Source organism: Capricornis sumatraensis, chromosome 6 (genome assembly GCF_032405125.1).
Source record: "Capricornis sumatraensis isolate serow.1 chromosome 6, serow.2, whole genome shotgun sequence".
In the NCBI taxonomy this organism is placed as follows: Eukaryota; Metazoa; Chordata; class Mammalia; order Artiodactyla; family Bovidae; genus Capricornis; species Capricornis sumatraensis.
In genome coordinates this window covers 88,527,623-88,547,419 of record NC_091074.1, presented here as the reverse complement: position 1 = coordinate 88,547,419, position 19,797 = coordinate 88,527,623, and the positions used below count along the sequence as shown (strand labels likewise).

General features: G+C 42.5%; 1 protein-coding gene across 2 annotated transcripts; it reads left to right on the top strand.

Annotated features, from left to right (window-relative positions):
• The first annotated feature begins 4,642 nt into the window (after positions 1-4,642).
• ISCA1 (iron-sulfur cluster assembly 1) lies at positions 4,643-18,495 on the top strand. 2 transcript variants are annotated; one of them, XM_068974124.1, is made up of 5 exons: positions 4,643-5,123; positions 8,538-8,642; positions 11,449-11,502; positions 15,485-15,590; positions 16,700-18,495. In XM_068974124.1, the coding sequence occupies exons 2-5, from the start codon at positions 8,622-8,624 to the stop codon at positions 16,846-16,848; spliced, it is 330 nt and encodes a 109-aa protein (XP_068830225.1). In that variant the 5' UTR covers positions 4,643-5,123; positions 8,538-8,621; the 3' UTR covers positions 16,849-18,495. The 2 variants fall into 2 exon arrangements, with proteins under 2 accessions (XP_068830225.1, XP_068830224.1); XM_068974123.1 differs by lacking the exon at positions 8,538-8,642.
• Positions 18,496-19,797: the final 1,302 nt, after the last annotated feature.

Genomic DNA, 19,797 nt, shown 5'->3' with positions numbered 1-19,797 from the left:
ATCAAAATTAACTTTATTTATTTGGGGTGGAGGTGGGGGGCGCTTCCCAGAGGACTCAGTAGGTAAAGAATCGGCCGGCAGTGCAGGTTCGATCCCTGGGTCAGGAAGATCCCCTGGAGGAGGGCATGGCAACCCACTCCAGTAACCTTGCCTGGAGAATCCCATGGACAGAGGAGCCTGGTGGGCTACAATCTATAGGGTCACAGAGTCTGACACAATTGAAGCCACTTAGCCTGCATGCGTGCACACATTTATTTTTTGGCTGCGTGGCTCTGCAAAGTCAACTGGACATAAAATTCCGTCACTTTCTTTGAAAAGATTTGATACCATTCTGTTGTCTTCTGGCATAGTCACAGAAGACTACAGCCAATCTTATTTTTGTTCCCTTAAAGGTTTTATTTTTCTATTTGGGTGCTTCTGTGTTTATTTCTCCTTACACCTTTTGTATCAAACAAAGGTTTGACATTAACTTTTGTCTGAAACAAAAGTGAATCCAGTGTCTCTCCCCACCTAAGTTTTGTTTCTTTTAGAATATCTTTTTCATAATTTTATTTCTCAGAAATTTTTTTTTTTTCTCAAATGCCTCTCCCAATCATCTCTTTCCTTTCTGTTGGGAAAACTTGTCAAGCTTGATCTCCATGTGACTGGCTTAATTTTTAGTGTCATTCTGCCATTTCTCACATCAATTACTGTACTTTTAATTTTCTTGAACTTACCTAACCTACCACCCATCACCTTCCTGTTCCTGTCTTTTAGTTTTTTCTTATCTTCCTTTTCAGGATGCCATATTTTCATATATCCTTTTAAGAATATTTAAAAGTTCCCTACATTTTATTCTGATTCCTAGAGTAGATTCTGTCCAACGAATTTGATAGCTTTTTCAAGTCCTCACACTGAATCATTGGGACAGTGATGAGTGCTTGCCAGCAGACCTGGATAATGTGTTGCCGTTGGTTCTTCACTCCCTTTACTTGGGTGCTTGTCCCAGCCCCTTCTCAGCACCCCAGCTAGGGGACAGGTACATCTGTTCCATGCTGAGTCCAGTTTCCAGGGCGTGGCTATCTTGCAAATGCAGCTGGCCTGTCTCTTACAAGCTCCAAAAATGCCCCACTACCAGGGTTCTCCCTTCCTCTTTCTCTCAAACAAAAATATTGAAATCCATTTTAATACCCCCAGTCTGCACTTTTTAATCTCTTGCTGAGTGTTCACAATAGCAGCAGAATGCACAGTCAGAGGTACTATTAAGGTGTTCTGAGATACTTCAATTTATTTAAAATAAATATATTACGCTAGTGGAAAAAATCCTGTGTAGGTAAGTCAATAGGGTTCATGTTACAGGCAGAATTTGTTGAAAAAGCTAACAGAATTTAACAAACCTCTAAAACTGCAAAGATGTGCTCAGTACTTATTTTTCCTTCTAAAGCCAGCTTATTTGGATAGCAGCAGTCAAGAATTTAGCGACTTTGCACTGACTGGAATTCTCGGCTTAATTAGGTTCTGGCTCTGCCATTTTTGTAGCTGAAGAGTGTAGAAAGTCCCCCTGACCTCTAAGCAGTTCATTTTCCTTGCCTGCAAAATGGAAATCATACCTGCCCTTCCACAGTAGTGAAGATCCAGTGCAGTCTTACCCAGAGGACACTTTAATGTATAGAACCCTGAAATTAAATCCTGAAGTGCAGTGTTGAACATTTCCCCATTGTAAGTTTTTAACCTATTAGTGGAAATCTAGACGTGGTTATACCTTGCAGCCACTTCCAAACACATGCCTTATTTTGACCCCACAGGACAGCTGCTGCTCTGAGATAAGCACACAGTTTTTACATAGTCATGAAGACACTCTTCTAACGTGTCAGTTTCTTTCAGGGACCTGCACCAGTTTCAAATAACATGAGGTATACCTCATCCACTGACAAATAGATTATGTGATTGAGTATGTACATGCAAAACAGCCAACAAGTTAAAAACTGAGCTGTTCAGTCCAGTTGCTAAGTTCTGTCTCACTTTGTGACCCCATGAACTGTAGCACACCAGGGTCCCCTGTCCTTCACTACCTCTCAGAGATTGCACAAATTCATGTCCATTGAGTTGGTGATAGTATATAAAAACTGAGTAGTGTATTAAATATTAGGTTGGTGAAAAAGTAATTGTGATTTTGGACCTTGAATTTTAAATTATTATAACTAGGCTCAAACATCTTAATTAATCAGAATAGGAACCATTACAATCAACACAGTTTTGCCAACAAATAAGTTTGTTTACTCCTGTAGCATAAAAATCCATCCTTTGGGATTCGATGAACTCTTGCAAAGCATTTCCTGCATCCTGAGGGTTGTGTAAGTGTTTTCCCTGCAAAAAGTTGTCATGATACTTGAAGACGTAGTTGGTTGCTGAGAGGTCAGGTGAATATGGTCAGTGAGGCAAAACGTCATAGCCCAGTTTGTTCAACTTTTGAAGTATTGGTTGTGAGACATGAATTGTCATGGGAAAGAACTGAGTGCTTTCTGTTGACCAGTGCTGGCTGCAAGTGGCTGCAGATGTTGCAGTTTTCAGTGCCTCTCATCAATTTGCTGAGTATATTTCTCAGATGTAATGGTTTCACCAGGATTCAGAAAGCTGTAGTGGATTAGACTGACAGCAGACCACCAAACAGATCATGACCCTTTTTTGTAAGAGGATCAGCTTCGATAATGCTCTCAATTGGTCGTTTTCAGCTTCTGATTGCTGGCCACTGCATTCCTCATCTTCAAGGCTCTGGTCTCCTTTGCAAAACTTGACCCACCACTGCCCTACATGTTCATTAGCAGTTCCTGAGCCAAAGGTGGTATTGATACTGCGAGTTGTCTCTGCTGCTTTACGACCCATTTTGAACTCAAATAAGAAAGTCGCTCAAATTTGCTTTTTGCCTAACATTATTTCCATAGTCTAAAATCAGCAAGAAGTAAGTCATTAGCAAAAAACATAAACTGAAAAATGCACATTAAAATGGTATGTAACATAACCACATTTATTTAAGAATGTATCCCAATATCAAATGGCAGATTTCAATAATATAAAACCGCAAACACTTTTGCACCAACCTAAAACAGCTTCCCAGTTGGCACTAGTGTTAAAGAACCACTTGCAAATACAGGAGAAGACATAAGAGATGGGACTTTGATTCCTGGGTTAGGAAGATCCCCTGGAGGAGAGCATGGCAAGGCTTTTTTTTTTTTTTTTTTAACTTTCTTATTAACCAACTACTTTTTAGAGCAGGTTTAGGTTCACAGTAAAACTGAGCAGAAAGCAGAGTTCCCTTAAGTGTGGTGCAGTGCCCCAACCTCCACCACTGTCCACATGCTGTACCAGAGTGGGACGTTTGTTAACAATCCACGAACCCACACGGGCACATCATCATCACCCAGAGTCCATTGTTTAAGATTCATACTTGGCATAGCACATTCTGTGGGTTTAGACAAATGTATAATAGTATTGTACTATATAAAGTATTTTCACAATTTATGGCATCTTCCAGTATGCGTTACCCATTAGCAGAGTTGATGGAGTGCTGCTGTATGCCCTGTACTCTTCCAAGAGCTTTTCGTTTAATTTTCACCATATCTGTAGGAGAAAGGGGATGAGAAGGAACATGCCTTGACCTAGATCACCCACCTAGTCAAAGATGAGCCAAAATTCCACGCTACCATCGCCTAATCCCAGTTTCTTCTGTGTATAGCGGGGCCTGGAAAAATAACCATCCTCTTACTGTCAGTGCGATTGCATCTCAATAGCAGAGAGACAATCACTTAATGAATTCTTAACTAGCCAATTCTGTAGGATCTAAGGGATGAAATATAACTGGGCTCTAATAAACACTTCACACTCCACTCGCGGTGGTGCGCACAGCGAGGGACGAGCGGGAGCCCTCTCCTAGCCCAAACTCGTCACTCCAGCCCTGGCGCGGTATTTTTAAGTTAAAAAAACAAAACACTGCTCAAGAATCCATCCTCCCCGGCACTACTCCACATACCCTCCTTTCCCCCTTTACCTCTAGCACTTCCACGAGAAATGCCTCCTTTCCTGGTGGTATCCTCCCATCTGTAACCGCTGCTGCACTTCCTACCACGATCTCTCTCCTTCTTCCGGTTACCCGGCTTCCTGTTAATAATGCCCGGGTATAGTGCCTGGGATGGAGAAGGCAATGGCAACCCACTCCAGTACTCTTGCCTGGAAAATCCCACGGACGGGGGAGCCTGGTGGGCTGCCATTTGTGGGGTCGCATAGAGTCGGACACGACTGAAGCGACTTAGCAGCAGCAGCATAGTCCCTGGGGCTCGGGAAATATTTGTGGATTAAAAGGGAGCCACAAAATCTGACAAGCAACAGGTATTCAATAAAGTTATCGACTGATACTCGCTATAAAAGAGTATCCCCCGAGCTGCCCAGTCACATCTTACAGTAAGACTGGATTCCAACCTAAAGCGAACTTTGCATTAGTACCATCTTTCAACCTCCCGAGCAGCTTGAGGAAGGCGGAAGGGTTGTTGTTTATTGATCTGCAGTAATCCTACGCTCCTAAAAACTGCCTCGCTGAATCGAAAAGGAAGACGGGAATGTGTGGAGCTGCCCGGGTCTCGGATCCATTCTGTCCTTGAAAGCTGCAGCTCCCCGGCCTGTGGACTTTTCTGAGCTTTTAATCCGCGGCGCCGCACCTTGTCCAGAGGGCAGGGCGAGGTACCGCGTGCCCCGAGTCCACAAGGCGGAGCTCATTCCACGTGCCCCAGTGCTGCTAGAGACTGCGAGCCAAGACACCCGGCAAAGTGACGACCTTTCTTTTGACCCCTGCGCCCCGCGTCACCAGACCGAGGCCCTAGCATCGCGCCCCGCCCCCCGCCCGTCATTCACACGGACCGCCCAATAGCGGTCGTGAGGGCGGGCCCTCGAGGGGCGGAGCCTAGGGCTCCGTGCGCCGGAGCTTGTGGCGTCAGAGCGCCCGCGGTGTCCATGGAGAGAGGTTGAGATGGCCAATCTCCAGCCCTAAACACCGGGGCGGCAGGACGGCGAGGATGTCGGCTTCGTTAGTCCGGGCCACTGTCCGGGCTGTGAGCAAGAGGAAGCTGCAGCCCACCCGGGCCGCCCTCACCCTGGTGAGTGGCTGGGGCGCGTGGCCGGGCCGGTGACATTGGTTCACCTCTGCCCTCCGCAAGGTGGGAGGTCAGGGTGGCGGGGCACTGCACGGCCCGACGACTGCGCCCTAGACCCGGCCCGCAGCCGCCGCATCGCCCTCACCGCCTACTCGCCCCTGCTCCTGAGATAAACAAGCGCGGGCGGGCGCGGCTCCGGGAACCTAGGCCCGGGAACTACGTTTCCCAGCAGGCCGCGCGCTGCCGCGTGCGGAGGGGGGAGGGGCGGTGTGAGCGTGGCCCCCAGCTGTCCAGCGCGGCTTTCCGGGACCCTGGGGCCGCGCAGGTTCTTGCAGGGGCTGCATTGCTGGGGATCGCGGGTGGTTTAGAGGTTGATGTACCAGGTTCCAGGCGTAACGGGTGAATGAACCAGTTTGAGGCCCTTATGGAGGAGCCGAGTCGAGCCCAGCCGGAGGATCTCAGTGGTGTGCGTGAGCGCCGGTGAGAGCGCAGACAACAAAGCCCACCCCCCTTGCGGAGATCAAGGCTGCAGTGCACAAAGGGTTGCTTCCTGATGTCTGGGGTGGAAGAGGCTTTGAGGTACTCTATGCCTCCAGCAGTCCTAGGTCGTGGTGACTCTCAGAAAGAACAAAGAAGGTTACGTTTCTACCCTGAGTGAGTTTCCAACGTACTCAGGGTGGAAGGTCAAACACACTCAAAGGGGAACAGAGTACGTGCTGTAGCTCCTTAACAGAATTAACTGTGCGTGCTGGTTCCTTGACGTACTGCCCAGTTTTGTTTTGTTTTTAACTGAGGGAAAATTCACAGAAAATTAACCATTCTTAAGCGTTCGATTCGGTGACGTTTAACACGTTTACAGTATTATGCAACCGTAGTTCCTACACACACCCGGCCCCAAAGGAAAACTCCTTTCCCATTAAGCAGTCACTATTTGCAGTTTTAAAAGATTAATTTCATAAGAAAACTTATAATCAGCATTCTTCTCACACACACACTACTCTTGGTTAAGAAACCTTTGCGAAGCATTTCCTGAAGACTGGGAAAAAAGATGAGAATGAATCATGGATTTCGTTCAATGTGATGCCATAAGAAGGCTTGCTGCCAGAAAATTAGGATTTAGCAAAACAATGAAGTCACAATCAGGTGGGAGAATTTGTTTTCATAATGGGTCACTGTTTTAGGTCCATAAAGAGGTGATCCTGTATTCTACATTCCTTTTTTCTGTGCCACCAGCCCATTTTCATTTCTGAAGGATACACCATTAAGTCTAAGACCTACATTTCCCACCCTCCGGGGACACAGTCGTGGGCCAGGCCTTTGGCACCTCTAGAAATGACTGGGAATGACAACCTAGCTCACAATCCACGCTTGCTCCTTTATACCCTATTACTTGTTCTAGCTTACCAGGCCAGTTCTGTCACCAGCACTGCTTTATCATATCAGTGTTCGGTTCACAAGGACTCTGCGTTGCCTTATATCAACATTTCCAGTTAGCATGCAGGAGTCCGTTGTGTGAATTTATCCGACTTAACTCTCTAGTACACTTCGGTCCCTTTCCCTGTGATCTTATCTGGTGCCTAAGCACACCCCTGTTGCTTTCCACCAGAGGTCTGTGGTAGCAGGCTTGCAGTCATTTTAATCCTGGCATGTGTTGCCTAGTCTTAACACTGGCCTTAACACATGTATTGATGTCTGCCTGATTTTCAAGTGTTTTTGCAAACATTTAACACCATGTTCATTTAAGTGAAAAAGGGATGAAATCATCAAAGGACTGATAAGTGAAGAGAGATAAGAGCAAATTTAACGAGATAATAAAACTGATAAGACAGAAATGTTAGCTAAATATAAAAGTTTTGACGTAGACGTATTATGACAAGAATTAGATGTATTGCAACCTTGGAGAAGTGCTATACCTGTCAGCAAGAAGTATGATTCCATGTTGTCAGCACCAAATTATCAGCAGTAACTGATGTTAATCCAGGAGAAGTTGGCCGTGTCCTGGAGAAAGACTTAAAAGACTAGTCCCAGGCACCTTTATGCAGCCCAGGGTAGGTCTTTGACAGAATACCGTAAGATTTCAACCCACCACATCAAAGGCAGTACCCTTGACACCTGCAGAGAACATCCAGAGCGGATGATGTCCCCTTCCCCTACTTCCCGCCAGACCAAGAATTGAAAGGTATTGAACATACAGGAGCCAGAGCTCTCTGGCTAACCAAAGAACTTGAAGATTTTAACATTCCACTGTTGGCATGCGTACATGCTCAGTTACTTCAGCCTTGACTGACTCTTTGCGACCCTATAAACTGTAGCCCTCAGGCTCCTCTGTCCATGGGATTCTCCAGGCAAGAATACTAGCACGGGTTGCCAGGCCCTCTTCCAGAGGATCTTCCCAACCCAGGGATTGAAAACACGTCTCTTACATCTCCTCCATTGGCAGGCAGGTTCTTCACCACTAGTGCCACCTGGGAAACCCCCCACTGCTGGCAGAACCCTTTATTTCCATTATACAAATTAGAATCATTGCAGCCCTAATTTACTGTTAGAGATATACCCACAGCTGGCCTAAAGCTCAGCTAAAGCTGTAAAGATTAATGGCACATAGCCAGCATCATTCTTGATGCTCCGGAGAGAGGTTAATTTATTATATACAGTGAATGTCTTAAGGCTTAATTTTTAGCTGCACCTGGTTGAGAAGGGTATGGAAACAATATAAGTTAAATACACTGGGGGCTCAAGGAACTGTTCACTGAAGGACTAGCCCAGAAGTCCTTTGGAACAGTGACCAAGCTATGGGACTTGTATATGGAGATAGTTTAAGGGGCATTACACAGGAAACAATTGGAAGTAGCCTGAATATCTAACAGTGAAAGGTCAGTTACATTAGAGTAAATCCTGTTGGTGAGATTTGTAAATCATGATTTTTTTTTAAGGTTTGGGAGTCATAATTCTTCATTCTTGACTTGGTAGTCCTGTGCAACTTTTTGAATATTTAAACTTTAATACGTAAATCACAGAATCGGAAGAATAAAACGATGATTCCTATAAACCATTAAGCATCTGGAAAGTACTCAGCAAACAGTGAATATATGTATGTTATTATACTATGTGTCAAATAAGAAGCATATTAAACTTTCAAAAGTAGGCTACAAATTGTGAATAGATACAATGATTACCTGCAGACACAGGAATAGTAAAAAGCAAAAGGGAAACAGCACCATAATGCCATAGCTGTTAAAGAATGAATTAAACAGAGTATACTGTAATATATGCATTGGCTACTCCTTATCTGCCATCTTTTAAACTGTAAAATGTCAGATTTATTATGAAACTAAAATAGGTTGTAGCTGTTGGCTCATATTTAGTATACGTAATCATGGAGTTAACTTTGGGTTTTAATCTTGTTTCCTTAAACAGCAAAAAATGAAAATTGCCTGGGGAATGACTAAGGAAATACAGTATTGAGGATGGAAAGTTTCTGCTACAAGGAATAGAAACCCTATGGCATTGGATAAAGTAAAAGTATGTTGCTATGAAGTAGTTAAAAAGTTTTTTCACCTACAGTGCTTTTTCCCTTAATTTCAGCAACAAAAACAGACTGGAACTCTTATTTTTTTAAGGCCAAAATATCTCACTCAAAGATACTCTCGCTTGAAAGAATGTTTTGTTCTGTGATACACATATGAAAGACATCATTATATTTCACTGAGTTTCAGGGGCTGCTTAAATTTTAATTCATTGACCAAATCTCAGGTGAATTAGACTCATTAATTATACATAAATTTCTTGGACAGATGTGGGTTTCTTAATTGTTTGGGGGAGTATGTTGAAATTGGAGAGTCATTAGGCATGCAGCATGTTGTTTTGAAATTTTTATATTATTTCCTGGAAGGATCTTAGGTCCCAAATGTTTCCTGTTTAGACATTCCGACTTGTTCTGAAAATCTATCACTTGGAAGATTCTTTCCCCTGAATTGAGTACTCAGCAAGGTTATCCATCCTCATTAGTAACACTCCTCCCAATGGGATACATTTGGTTTCTGCCTGACGCTAGACAGTTAAGACACGTTTTGATTCCTGTAACAACAGTTCCCTGACACACAGGTTATTTTTCCCTCAAGCTCCTTTCAGTATGAGATGTTGAACATCAGCCACTTTGTGATAAGTGAACCACTCTCTCTGAATTGTTTTTGTTTGCTGCTTAAGTGTTTTCTACCAGGAGTTGAGAAAAAAAGGAAACCTGATACTTTTGTAAAGCCAAATTAGACATGTGAGAAAGTTAGGTATAGGGCTCAGGAGTTGCCTGGTTGTCCAGCGGTCAGGGTTTGGTCCTTTTACTGCCAGAGATTGGCCCAGGTCCGGTCTCTGGTTGGGATGAAGAGAAACACCAGGGGGTGTAGGGGCAGCGTAGTGTGCATGCCCTGATCTTATATCACACAGCGCACACCTCCAAGCCACCAGCTATAAACCAAGGTTCCACAGCAGGTTGGACTTGCAGCAGATATTTTCCTGTGGCTGTGCCATTTTTTTTTTTTAATTTACCGAAAATCTGTTGATTGTAATTTGATAGTAATTAGGTTAATTTCTCTCACATGGGAAATTTGACTGGAAAATTTTGGAAATCTATTTTTTACTGGCAGTCATTTAGAAGGGTAAATAAGCACTTAAAATTTTTTTCACTAATATTTCTGTAACTATTTGAAGCTGACATACTGTAATCTCAAAAAAAAAAAAAATCCATAATTCTTCTGCATTTCCTTCTTTCCCCCACCCCCATCCCACTCCAGGTTGTTGCTCTGCTGGCTCCTGTTCTGACAGAACCGTGGGAAATGGCCTTTTTAAACCTTAACCCACTGGGATTAACTTTTTTTTTTCAATGACACGCAGTAAGAAATATGTACACAGCATATATTAATAACTGAAGTCAAAGTTTCACAAACTGAATCAAGTGCAGTGCATTGGTTTATCTTCTATTTTGAGGGGGAGAGAGAGGGCTGCTTTTTTAATGCTAGTCTCAACCTTCTAAATTGGTTTCATGAGTTTTCTTGGGTCCAGACTCTGCTTCAGCATCTTCATTTCTGGTCAAGCCCCCACAAGACGGAGTGAAAGAGCGCACCTGGGCCACCCATCGAGGCCGCTCCCCCAGCATAGGCCTGAGTTACGGCCACGGTGATGGTCATAATGTCCACTCAGTTTAATAAACCAGGGAAATGCATGTATAGAAAATGAGAGAACCAGCACAGCATGGCCAGCTGGAGGAGCTAGTAGAAGGAAAAGCAGGAGAGATGTCTCTTCATGGCGACATACTCTCATCATTGGGTGACAGCTGGCTTGTGTTGAGTTCTTTGTTCCTGGCACTGTTCTAGATGCTCTTCATTAATTTGCTCAGTTACTCTTCACAAGACTCCTGAGGAAGAGGGACTTTTATCCCTTTTTAAGCCAAGTACTGAGCTAAGACACAGCTAAGATGTAGACCAAGAATGCCCTGGGACAGGCCTTCTCCCTGGAAAAGCTTTTTCCTCACGGAAGTTTATCTATATCCATGTAGTAAGTACATCGAGACATTTTCTTATTTTGAGAAAACTAGGCTCAGTTAAACAGCATTTCTCCTGAAAACGTGTGTGTGTCCTTTGTATCTTTGACTAGCGAACTTGTGTGTGTCCTTCTTTGTATCTTGGACTAGCATAATTCTGGTCGTTTAGATAACTGAGATGCTGATTTAGGAATCTCTGAACATTTGGTGGGACTAGCATGAGAGGCACACTCTGTGTTATTTGATGTGTTATTATTCTGTGTTACTTTTTCTCTGAGTGTGCATTTGTTGGCTCTGCATAGCTTTAGGGTAAGCAGAATGAACAACAGAGTTAATAATGATCAACAGGGAAAATGCCTGAAAGTTGTCTCTCCCAGTGCAGTGCTTGATGTCATTCATTGAGTGTTGAGTGCCTTCTGTGTGTTAGGCAGAGTGCCTTTTGCCGAGCATAATGTAGGAATACAAAGTATATGCTGACCAGAAAAATTAAGTTTGTGATCTAAGTAGATAATACCATAGAGATTATGACAAGGAGCCCTTCGTGACCAGAGTAGAGGAAGGAGGGATGAAGAGGATGTTGCTAGTAGATATTTTTTTTTTAATTTTAAAGTGCTTTTAATTGAGTAGAGTTCATATGCCTCTATAAAATCCAAAAGGTACTTTGGCAAGAATGGAACATAAATTCATCACATGAATTTGTTAAAGATTAGTCCTGAATTCTTAAAGCCTAGGAAATACAATGCTTTGAAGAACATAAAATTTGTAACTAACAACTTAATCACCTTTTTTTTTCAGACACCTTCAGCAGTAAACAAGATAAAACAACTTCTTAAAGATAAGCCTGAACATGTAAGTAAAACCAATCAGACTAATATTTACTAACAAATTGAAGCTGTGTTTCCACAATAAGTTTATCTTGAGATATACAGTATCAGTTCAGTTGAGTCCAGTCACTCAGTCGTGTCCCACTCTTTACAACCCCATGAATCCAGGACGCCAGCATGCCAGGCCTCCCTGTCCATCACCAACTCCCGGAGTTCACTCAAACTCACGTCCATCGAGTCCGTGATGCCATCCAGCACTCTCATCTTTTGTCGTCCCCTTTTCCTCCTGCCCCCAGTCCCTCCCAGCATCAGAGTCTTTTCCAGTGAGTCAACTCTTCACATGAGGTGGCCAAAGTACTGGAGTTTCAGCTTTAACGTTATTCCTTCCAAAGAAATCCCGGGGCTGATCTCCTTCAGAATGGACTGGTTGGATCTCCTTGCAGTCCAAGGGACTCTCAAGAGTCTTCTCCAACACCACAGTTCAAAAGCATCAATTCTTTGGCACTCAGCCTTCTTCACAGTCCAACTCTCACATCCATACATGACCACAGGAAAAACCATAGCCTTGACTAGACGGACCTTTGTTGGCAAAGTAATGTCTCTGCTTTTGAATATACTATCTAGGTTGGTCATAACTTTTCTTCCAAGGAGTAAGCGTCTTTTAATTTCATGGCTTCAGTCACCATCTGCAGTGATTTTGGAGCCCCAAAAAATAAAGTCTTTCACCGTTTCCCCATCTATTTCCCGTGAAGTGATGGGACCAGATGCCATGATCTTTGTTTTCTGAATGTTGAGCTTTAAGTCTGTTTCTGCTTTATTGACTATGCCAAAGCCTTTGACTGTGTGGATCACAATAAACTGTGGAAAATTCTGAAAGAGATGGGAATACCAGACCACTTGACCTGCCTCTTGAGAAACGTGTATGCAGGTCAGGAAGCAACAGTTAGAACTGGACATGGAACAACAGACTGGTTCCAAATAGGAAAAGGAGTATGTCAAGGCTGTATATTGGCACCCTGCTTATTTAATTTATATGCAGAGTACATCATGAGAAACGCTGGGCTGAAGAAGCAGAAGCTGGAATCAGGATTGCCAGGAGAAATATCAATAACCTCAGATATACAGATGACACCACTCTTATGGCGCAAAGTGAAGAAGAACTAAAAAGCCTCTTGATGAAAGTGATGAACAGTATACTTTCATTAATTAGGTGTTTTTATTTTAAAAGTGAAATATGCTCATGATTGTTAAATCCAAATAACACAGGTCGTTTTGAAAAGGAAGTCACTCTCTCACCCCACATTCTTTGTTCACTCTCCCTTCTAAGAGGCAGCCTCCTTGTGTCCTTTCAGAGCCATCTGTAGTTTATTTATACCTCGACCAGGGTTTCTCAGCCTCAGCACCGGTGACGCTTTGGACTGGGCAGCTTCTTTGTTGAGAGTGGATTGCAGGATGTTTAGCGGCCTCTGCCAGAGTAATTCCCTGAGGGGAGCCACCAGCCTGGGCTTTGCTTGGTGCGTATGTGTGAGTCTCTTTTCCAGCCTAGGTGAAAACATGCCAGGCAGGCTGTGGTGACACTTTGCTTTGCCCCTGATGGTACAGCTTGAAGATCCTTCCCTGTCCTTATGTAAAGGTCCTCATTCTTTTCCATGGCTGCATAGACCAGAATATTCCACTGAACAAGTGTATTTAGCCAGGCTCTCATATAAAAGGTCTTTGGGGTTGTTCTCTTTCAGTGCTGCCGCAGATATTATTCAGCATATATTTACTGTCCGTAGCATGCCCATTGCTCTAGACGTGTAGGTGTAGCTTAGTTCATCGATGTAGACTATATTCTTAGATGTGGAATTGTTCAGCAAGGGGTGCATCATTAATTATCTAAGGGATATGTAAATGACTTCCAAGACAATTAAAATTTGGTGATTAGACAACAGAGTAATTTCTGGGTTCTTTTGCACAATCTGTGTTACAGTGTAATGGGAATTCTAGCATGTTCGTTCCTCCTAAGAATTATTAAATCCAAAGTGTATCAGTGTTCCAGCTCAGTTTGGGTAGACTAAAGACCAGAGCATAAATTGGCCAGTTGACACAATTTTGTTTAGTGTTGAGGAATGTTTGTTCATGACGTGGAAAGGGTTGAGCAGACGTGAAAAGTGTCTGCTCAACCCTTTTATTTGTGGCATAAGCAGTTCCTTTTCCAAACTCCAGTTACCTAAAGTGCCTGAATCTATTCCTGATGGTTGAACTCCCTGCTACGTTGAGTCTTCCTGTTGTAAAGATAAAAGCTAAGTTAAATATTTATGACATGTGCTCCAGAATTTCAGTCAGGCAGTTTATTATTTATCATGTTGAGTGTGTGAAATTTCCTCACAGATTCTCAAAGCTGTCACTCTGAAGGTATGGATAAGACTACTGTCTCCTTGTTTGAAGACAGAAGAAAGTGCTCTGAATGCTTTGGTTCATCAGAACCCCCAGATGGCTTAGCATCTAACTCACGTTCTTCACCAGATGTCTTCCCACGTTATAGTTACTTTCCTGGAGCAAGCACATGTTACTGCTTTTCAGGGAAACAAGATCAGCTTACTGAAATGATACTTCTTATAATAATGCTATATACACACATGAAAAAGAAGATGGCACCCCAAAATAGAAATTGGGGAAATGTTAGAAAATTGCATAGAAGCAGACATTAGTATTTTGAAAGTGCTCTTAGAAATTGGGGAAATGTTAGAAAATTACATAGAAGCAGACATTAGTATTTTAAAAGTGCTCTTTGATCACTTTTTAAATTTCTTTTATCTGTGTTGACTGCAGTCTTTTGCTTTCTGGTAGTCGAGAATGTTTACAGAATGACGGCCCCATGTCACGTAGAGGCAAAGTGAGATTGCCAGGTGATGGCCTCTGAACACTGGTGAACCTAACCACAGGGAAACTTCTGGGAGCAGCTCACATGATGAGGTGGAGCAAAAACATTTTTGAGAAAGTCCAATTTTCTTAGTCATCTCTGCCATTGGATATTTTTTTCCTTTAAAAAAGCAAAGGTGATTATTCCGTTTTGGAATTAAAATTCTTCCCTTAAAAATGGTCATTCTCCGACTAAATGGCTAATAGTAATTGTTAAGCAGTAAACTTGGGTTTAGGTATAGTGGAATATTATAAAGGCATTAATTGCAAATGGTAATTATACAAGTTAATTACATGGGGAAATGTTTTAAATGGAAAAAAAAAACAGAGAAAAAACTTTTTTGTTTTTACTTCTAATAAAAGCTATGCTTAGGGAATTCCCTGAACTCCACTGATTAGGACCTTGGGCTTTCACTGCCGAGGGTGCAGGTTCGGTCCCTGATCAAGGAAGTAAGATCCTACAAGCTGTATGGTGTGGCCAAAAAAAAAAAAAAAAATTAGATTTTATATGACATAGGCTGAAAGAAGGAGAAGGCCATGGCACCCCACTCCAGTACTCTTGCCTGGAAAATCCCATGGACGGAGGAGTCCATGGGGTCGCTGAGGGTTGGACTCGACTGAGCGACTTCACTTTCATACATTGGAGAAGGAAATGGCAACCCACTCCAGTGTTCTTGCCTGGAGAATTCCAGGGATGGGGGAGCTTGGTGGGCTGCCGTCTCTGGGGTCACACAGAGTCGGACACGACTGAAGTGACTTAGTAGTAGTAGGCTGAAAGAAAACAGGAAGAAACACATAGCTCATTTTTATGGTAGTGATGACTGTAATTTGGGGGGGCAGTTTTCCCTTTGTATTTTTTCTTTGTATATAATTGGTTTTTATTCTTTTTCAAATCCCTGCCAGTATTGTAGTGATATGTGTAGATAATCAAGATTTTTATATGTTAGCTTCTCATTCTGCTTCCTAACGGGACATTTTATAACAGAAATCTAATATTTATCTTTCACTTTTGAAGAAATGAATGTCAGATAGGGCTTTCATTAATATAATTGTTTAATCTGTGCTACTTCAAAACCAAGTTTATTTTTACAATGCCTTTTCAGGTTGGTGTGAAAGTCGGTGTCCGAACCAGGGGTTGTAATGGCCTTTCCTACACTTTAGAATATACAAAGACAAAAGGAGACTCTGATGAAGAAGTTATTCAAGATGGTGAGCTTTATACAAACTTTTTCTGGGCACTTTGTTCTACCTAAAATGTTTAGCCTTCTGAAGCCTGAAGAGTAATGATGATAATAGTAACAATGGTGTCTGATGCTCACTGTGAGGGAGACGTGGTTTGACAAGTTTTCATATGTTAACTGTTTTATACACAGCAACTAAATGAGAATAGTTCTAAATTGCCCCCACTTGGCAGATGAAGAAACTGAGGCACTGAGAGGTTAAATATGTTTGCGTAAGGTCACACAGCTAGGAAATGTCCTTGTGAACATTTGAACCCAATCAAGTTTACCCCAGAGCTGTGCTCTTAGTAATCAGTTGATAGATAATTAGATAAACTTACATGTTTCAGTTATGAAAGGTTATCATTGTGTGCCTAAAGATTTTAAGATGATAGAACTTCAACCGCTTGAATGAACCAACTACTTTGGTGTGAAGCATCTATGTCAAATAAGTAAATATTATTTTTAAAATCAATGCATAAAAGTATCTTAATCCTGTAATCTTTTATCTGACTCAGTTTCTTGTAAGGAAGACAGCTTTCTTAATCCATTTGTATTTATGAGGATACCCACCTCCACCTACATAGTAACTAGGAAGTTATGTTATTATCAGTTTTCCAATCCATAAGGAGAAAAACAGAACTACTTGCCCTGATCACTCTGATTTCGTCTTATTAAATCAGCCCATTGTATCATAGTCCTTTGTGTTTCTCAAGGCTTGGCAGTTTTTTGTGTGCACAGATGTCATTTCAGGATTTTCACTAATTTTATTGACTGCATCTTTACAGCACTCTTACTGAGAATATACAGATTTTCATCATGTGGCAAATTCCACTTTTACATAGAATTGTCCTGGAATTTGCTTGTGTACAGTTGTCTAGCCTAATACAATTGTTTTTGACATAAATTACTGTGTAGGAAAGGGGACAGACAGGAAACTGAGCACTGCATTCATTTAAGGAAATGAGACAGATTCAAAAGTGTCTTGTTTGACTTCTGTTCATGGTTACTGTTTAAAGTTCAGTTGTGCTTTGAATCAGCAGGTTCCAGGGTGGGCATGACTCATGTTCTATGACTCAACGTTTTCTTCTCCCTCAGGAGTCAGAGTGTTCATCGAGAAGAAAGCGCAGCTAACACTGTTAGGAACAGAAATGGACTTTGTTGAAGACAAATTATCCAGTGAGTTTGTGTTCAATAACCCAAACATCAAAGGAACATGTGGCTGTGGAGAAAGCTTTAACATTTGACTCCTCAGGACTGCTCGGGCCCCAGGAGAGCTGTGGAAGCTCTGGGGCTTATTGAAGAAACCATGTGACTGTCACGTGCTTAAGGTGTGTAATGCATAGGCTGCCTTCCAAGGAAAATAAAGTGATGCATTTGAAAATAAAGCCAGTGTGTTAGATTCCAGAAGAATTGATACTTTTGTTCTTTATACGGGACAGAAAATGAGAATCCATTGCTCTCTTTGGGTCATCTTTCTGATCTGTAAAGAAAAAGTTAAATTCTCCTTCCTGCATCCTTTCTGTTAGAACTGGTCCCATGGAAGTGGCCTTCCTGGGAGGATTTCAGAAAACGTATTCATAACAGCTGTGCTTTGGTAGATCTTTCACTTCCCACCAAGACTGATGACTGGAAATTCAGAGGCAAGAAGTCTAGACTGCTGGCGTCCTGTGATGGTGCACTGTTTTCCTACCCAGACTTGGTATCGTGTCCCTACATTTTTTATCCAGAATTTCAGCGTCAGATGCCTCATTTGCTTATCACCCTGTAGCATCCCCAGCCATTAGATTAAAATACTGGACAAAACTCTTCTTGAACTATAGTGCCGAACAGTTCCCAGTGATAAGATCAGAAGGTGAATACTTCACCCACCTGTTTTTAAGTCCATTTCTTTTGCCACTCTTAAGTGTCTGCCCAGAGGTGAGACCTCAAGCTGACTTAGGTCCTTTCTCTTGAAGTCTCTTTAAGGGACTTCCCTGGTGGTCCAGTGGTTAAGATTCCCCACTTCACTGCAAGGGTCACGGGTTCCATCCCTGATGAGGGAAACAAGATCCCAAAATGCTGCGTGGCGAGGCCAAAAAAAAATAGCAGGAAGTTCTCTGAAAAGCCATCTAACCCACTCACTCGATTCTTTACCTGGGGAATAAAACCCCAGGGATGCTGATGGGCTTTGTCCCCCAACACTGCAGGCCGGACTGGGGCAGAGCGGGGACCACCCACATCTCCTCTCTTGGAGGTGCCACACCAGCTCTGTGCTCTGAGGCAGTCAGTGGAGGTAAATGGGTGATCCAGCTTCTTTATCTGGTCAGCATTTTGATTAGATTTCCTTGTAATTTGGAGAGCATATTTAGCTTTATTTTATTTGGGGTGAGAAGAGTCTTATTTTAAAACCCATTTGTGTGAATTACCATCTTATTTCGCTAGGACTTGGAACAGCAGTTCACACTAGCAGGGAAGAGGACACCGTAGCAACCCAGAATTGTTCTTTTGGAATGTGGTAGTGATTTTGAAGCAGAACACGGGGATCTTTTCTTGTAATTCCCAGCATGTGTACGCTTTCTGGACCCTAAGTCCAGTTGCTAAAAGTTTAAGCCTAATATTTTAACCTAACATTTTTATCACCACCCTTTCTTAAACAGTGTTCCTTTTGTCCTTTAGTTATCGATTTTCCTGGATTTGACTTATTAAGTGTTCTATGAGATGACATATTTGCCGCTTTTGAAAGCCTGTTCTTATGAATTGAAGTAGCTGAGTTCCTTTATGTTTGTCATATTTACTAAGGTACCTGGCACAAAATGCACCAAAACCTAGAGCAGCAGCTTTATGTAAATGCTTATGAATTTATATTGTTACTATAATTGTCAACCCACTTATAATTTATGCAATACTGTATATATGTAGAGATTGAATTGCCAATAAAAAAAAAAAGAAAATAGCCTCTTTGTGATCATAAAGTTGCCTTTTCTTTTAAGACAGCAGGATTTGGGAGGAGAGCCATTGTTGCTACTAGTAAGTAATGCTGGATTTTTCTGACCATCTCCCTGCCGCCAGGATTTTCCCTGCCCAGTTGTGTTCCATCCACTGTTTCAGTAGCTGGGTTTCTTGTGCAAGGCTGTTGACAGACCATTTCAGACTGCTCTGGGCTCCAGAGTCCTCGTCCTCATCCTCATCCTTTCTCTTCTGCATTGTCTTTCTCCCCTTTTCATTATAAGGGTCATTCGCTTCATCCAAACTGCTGCCTACACCCTCCCACGCAGATTTGTTCTTTTCTTTCTCATGTGGTATGACTCCTGATATGGAATGCTTTTTCCAACTCTGTCATTTGAGCTTTATGTTCATCTACACAAAGCTGCTTAGGAGTTACCTTCAGGCATATTTGTAAGCCCCTGGTCTCGCCCATCCCTGAAACTTCACAGATAACCAGAGACAGGCTCTGATCTCTAAGATCTCAACATTGACAAATTAGACAGACACCAATGAACAGGGTAAGTAAAATAGTAGATAAAGGCTGATAGTATTTATTCCATACTTGCTTCGTGCCAGAAACTGTTCTGATTAGCATATTCTTCACAACAGCCCAGTAAAGTAACTCTGATTGTCTTTTCATAAATGAGAAACTGAAGTATAGCATGGATAAAATATTGATAGTTGACCTAAGGTCACATGGTAAGTAGTTGAGTCAGGACAAGCCACAGCAGTCTGACTCCAATCCCATGACCCTCACAGTTAGGTCATGCTACACATGATAATTGAGATTGCAAATGCACTTCTAGAAAGGTATTTAAGGGGCTCAGAGGTTAAAGCATCTGCCTCCAATGTGGGAGACCCGGGTTCGATCCCTGGGTCGGGAAGATCCCCTGCAGAAGGAAATGGTAACCCACTCCAGTATTCTTGCCTGGAGAATACCATGGACGGAGAAGCCTGGTAGGCTGCAGTCCACGGGGTCGCAGAGTCGGACACGACTGAGTGAATTCACTTCACTTCACTTTACTTCAGACAGTAAAGAATCTGTCTGCCATGTAGGTGACCTGGGCTTGAGGTCAGAAAGATCCCTAGAGAAGGGAATAGCTACCCACTCCAGTTTTTTTTTTTTTTTTCACTCCAATATTCTTGCCTGTAGAATTCTGTGGAGAGAGGAGCCTGGCGGGCTGTAGTCCATGGGGTCACAAAGACATGACTGAGTAGCTAACACTTCC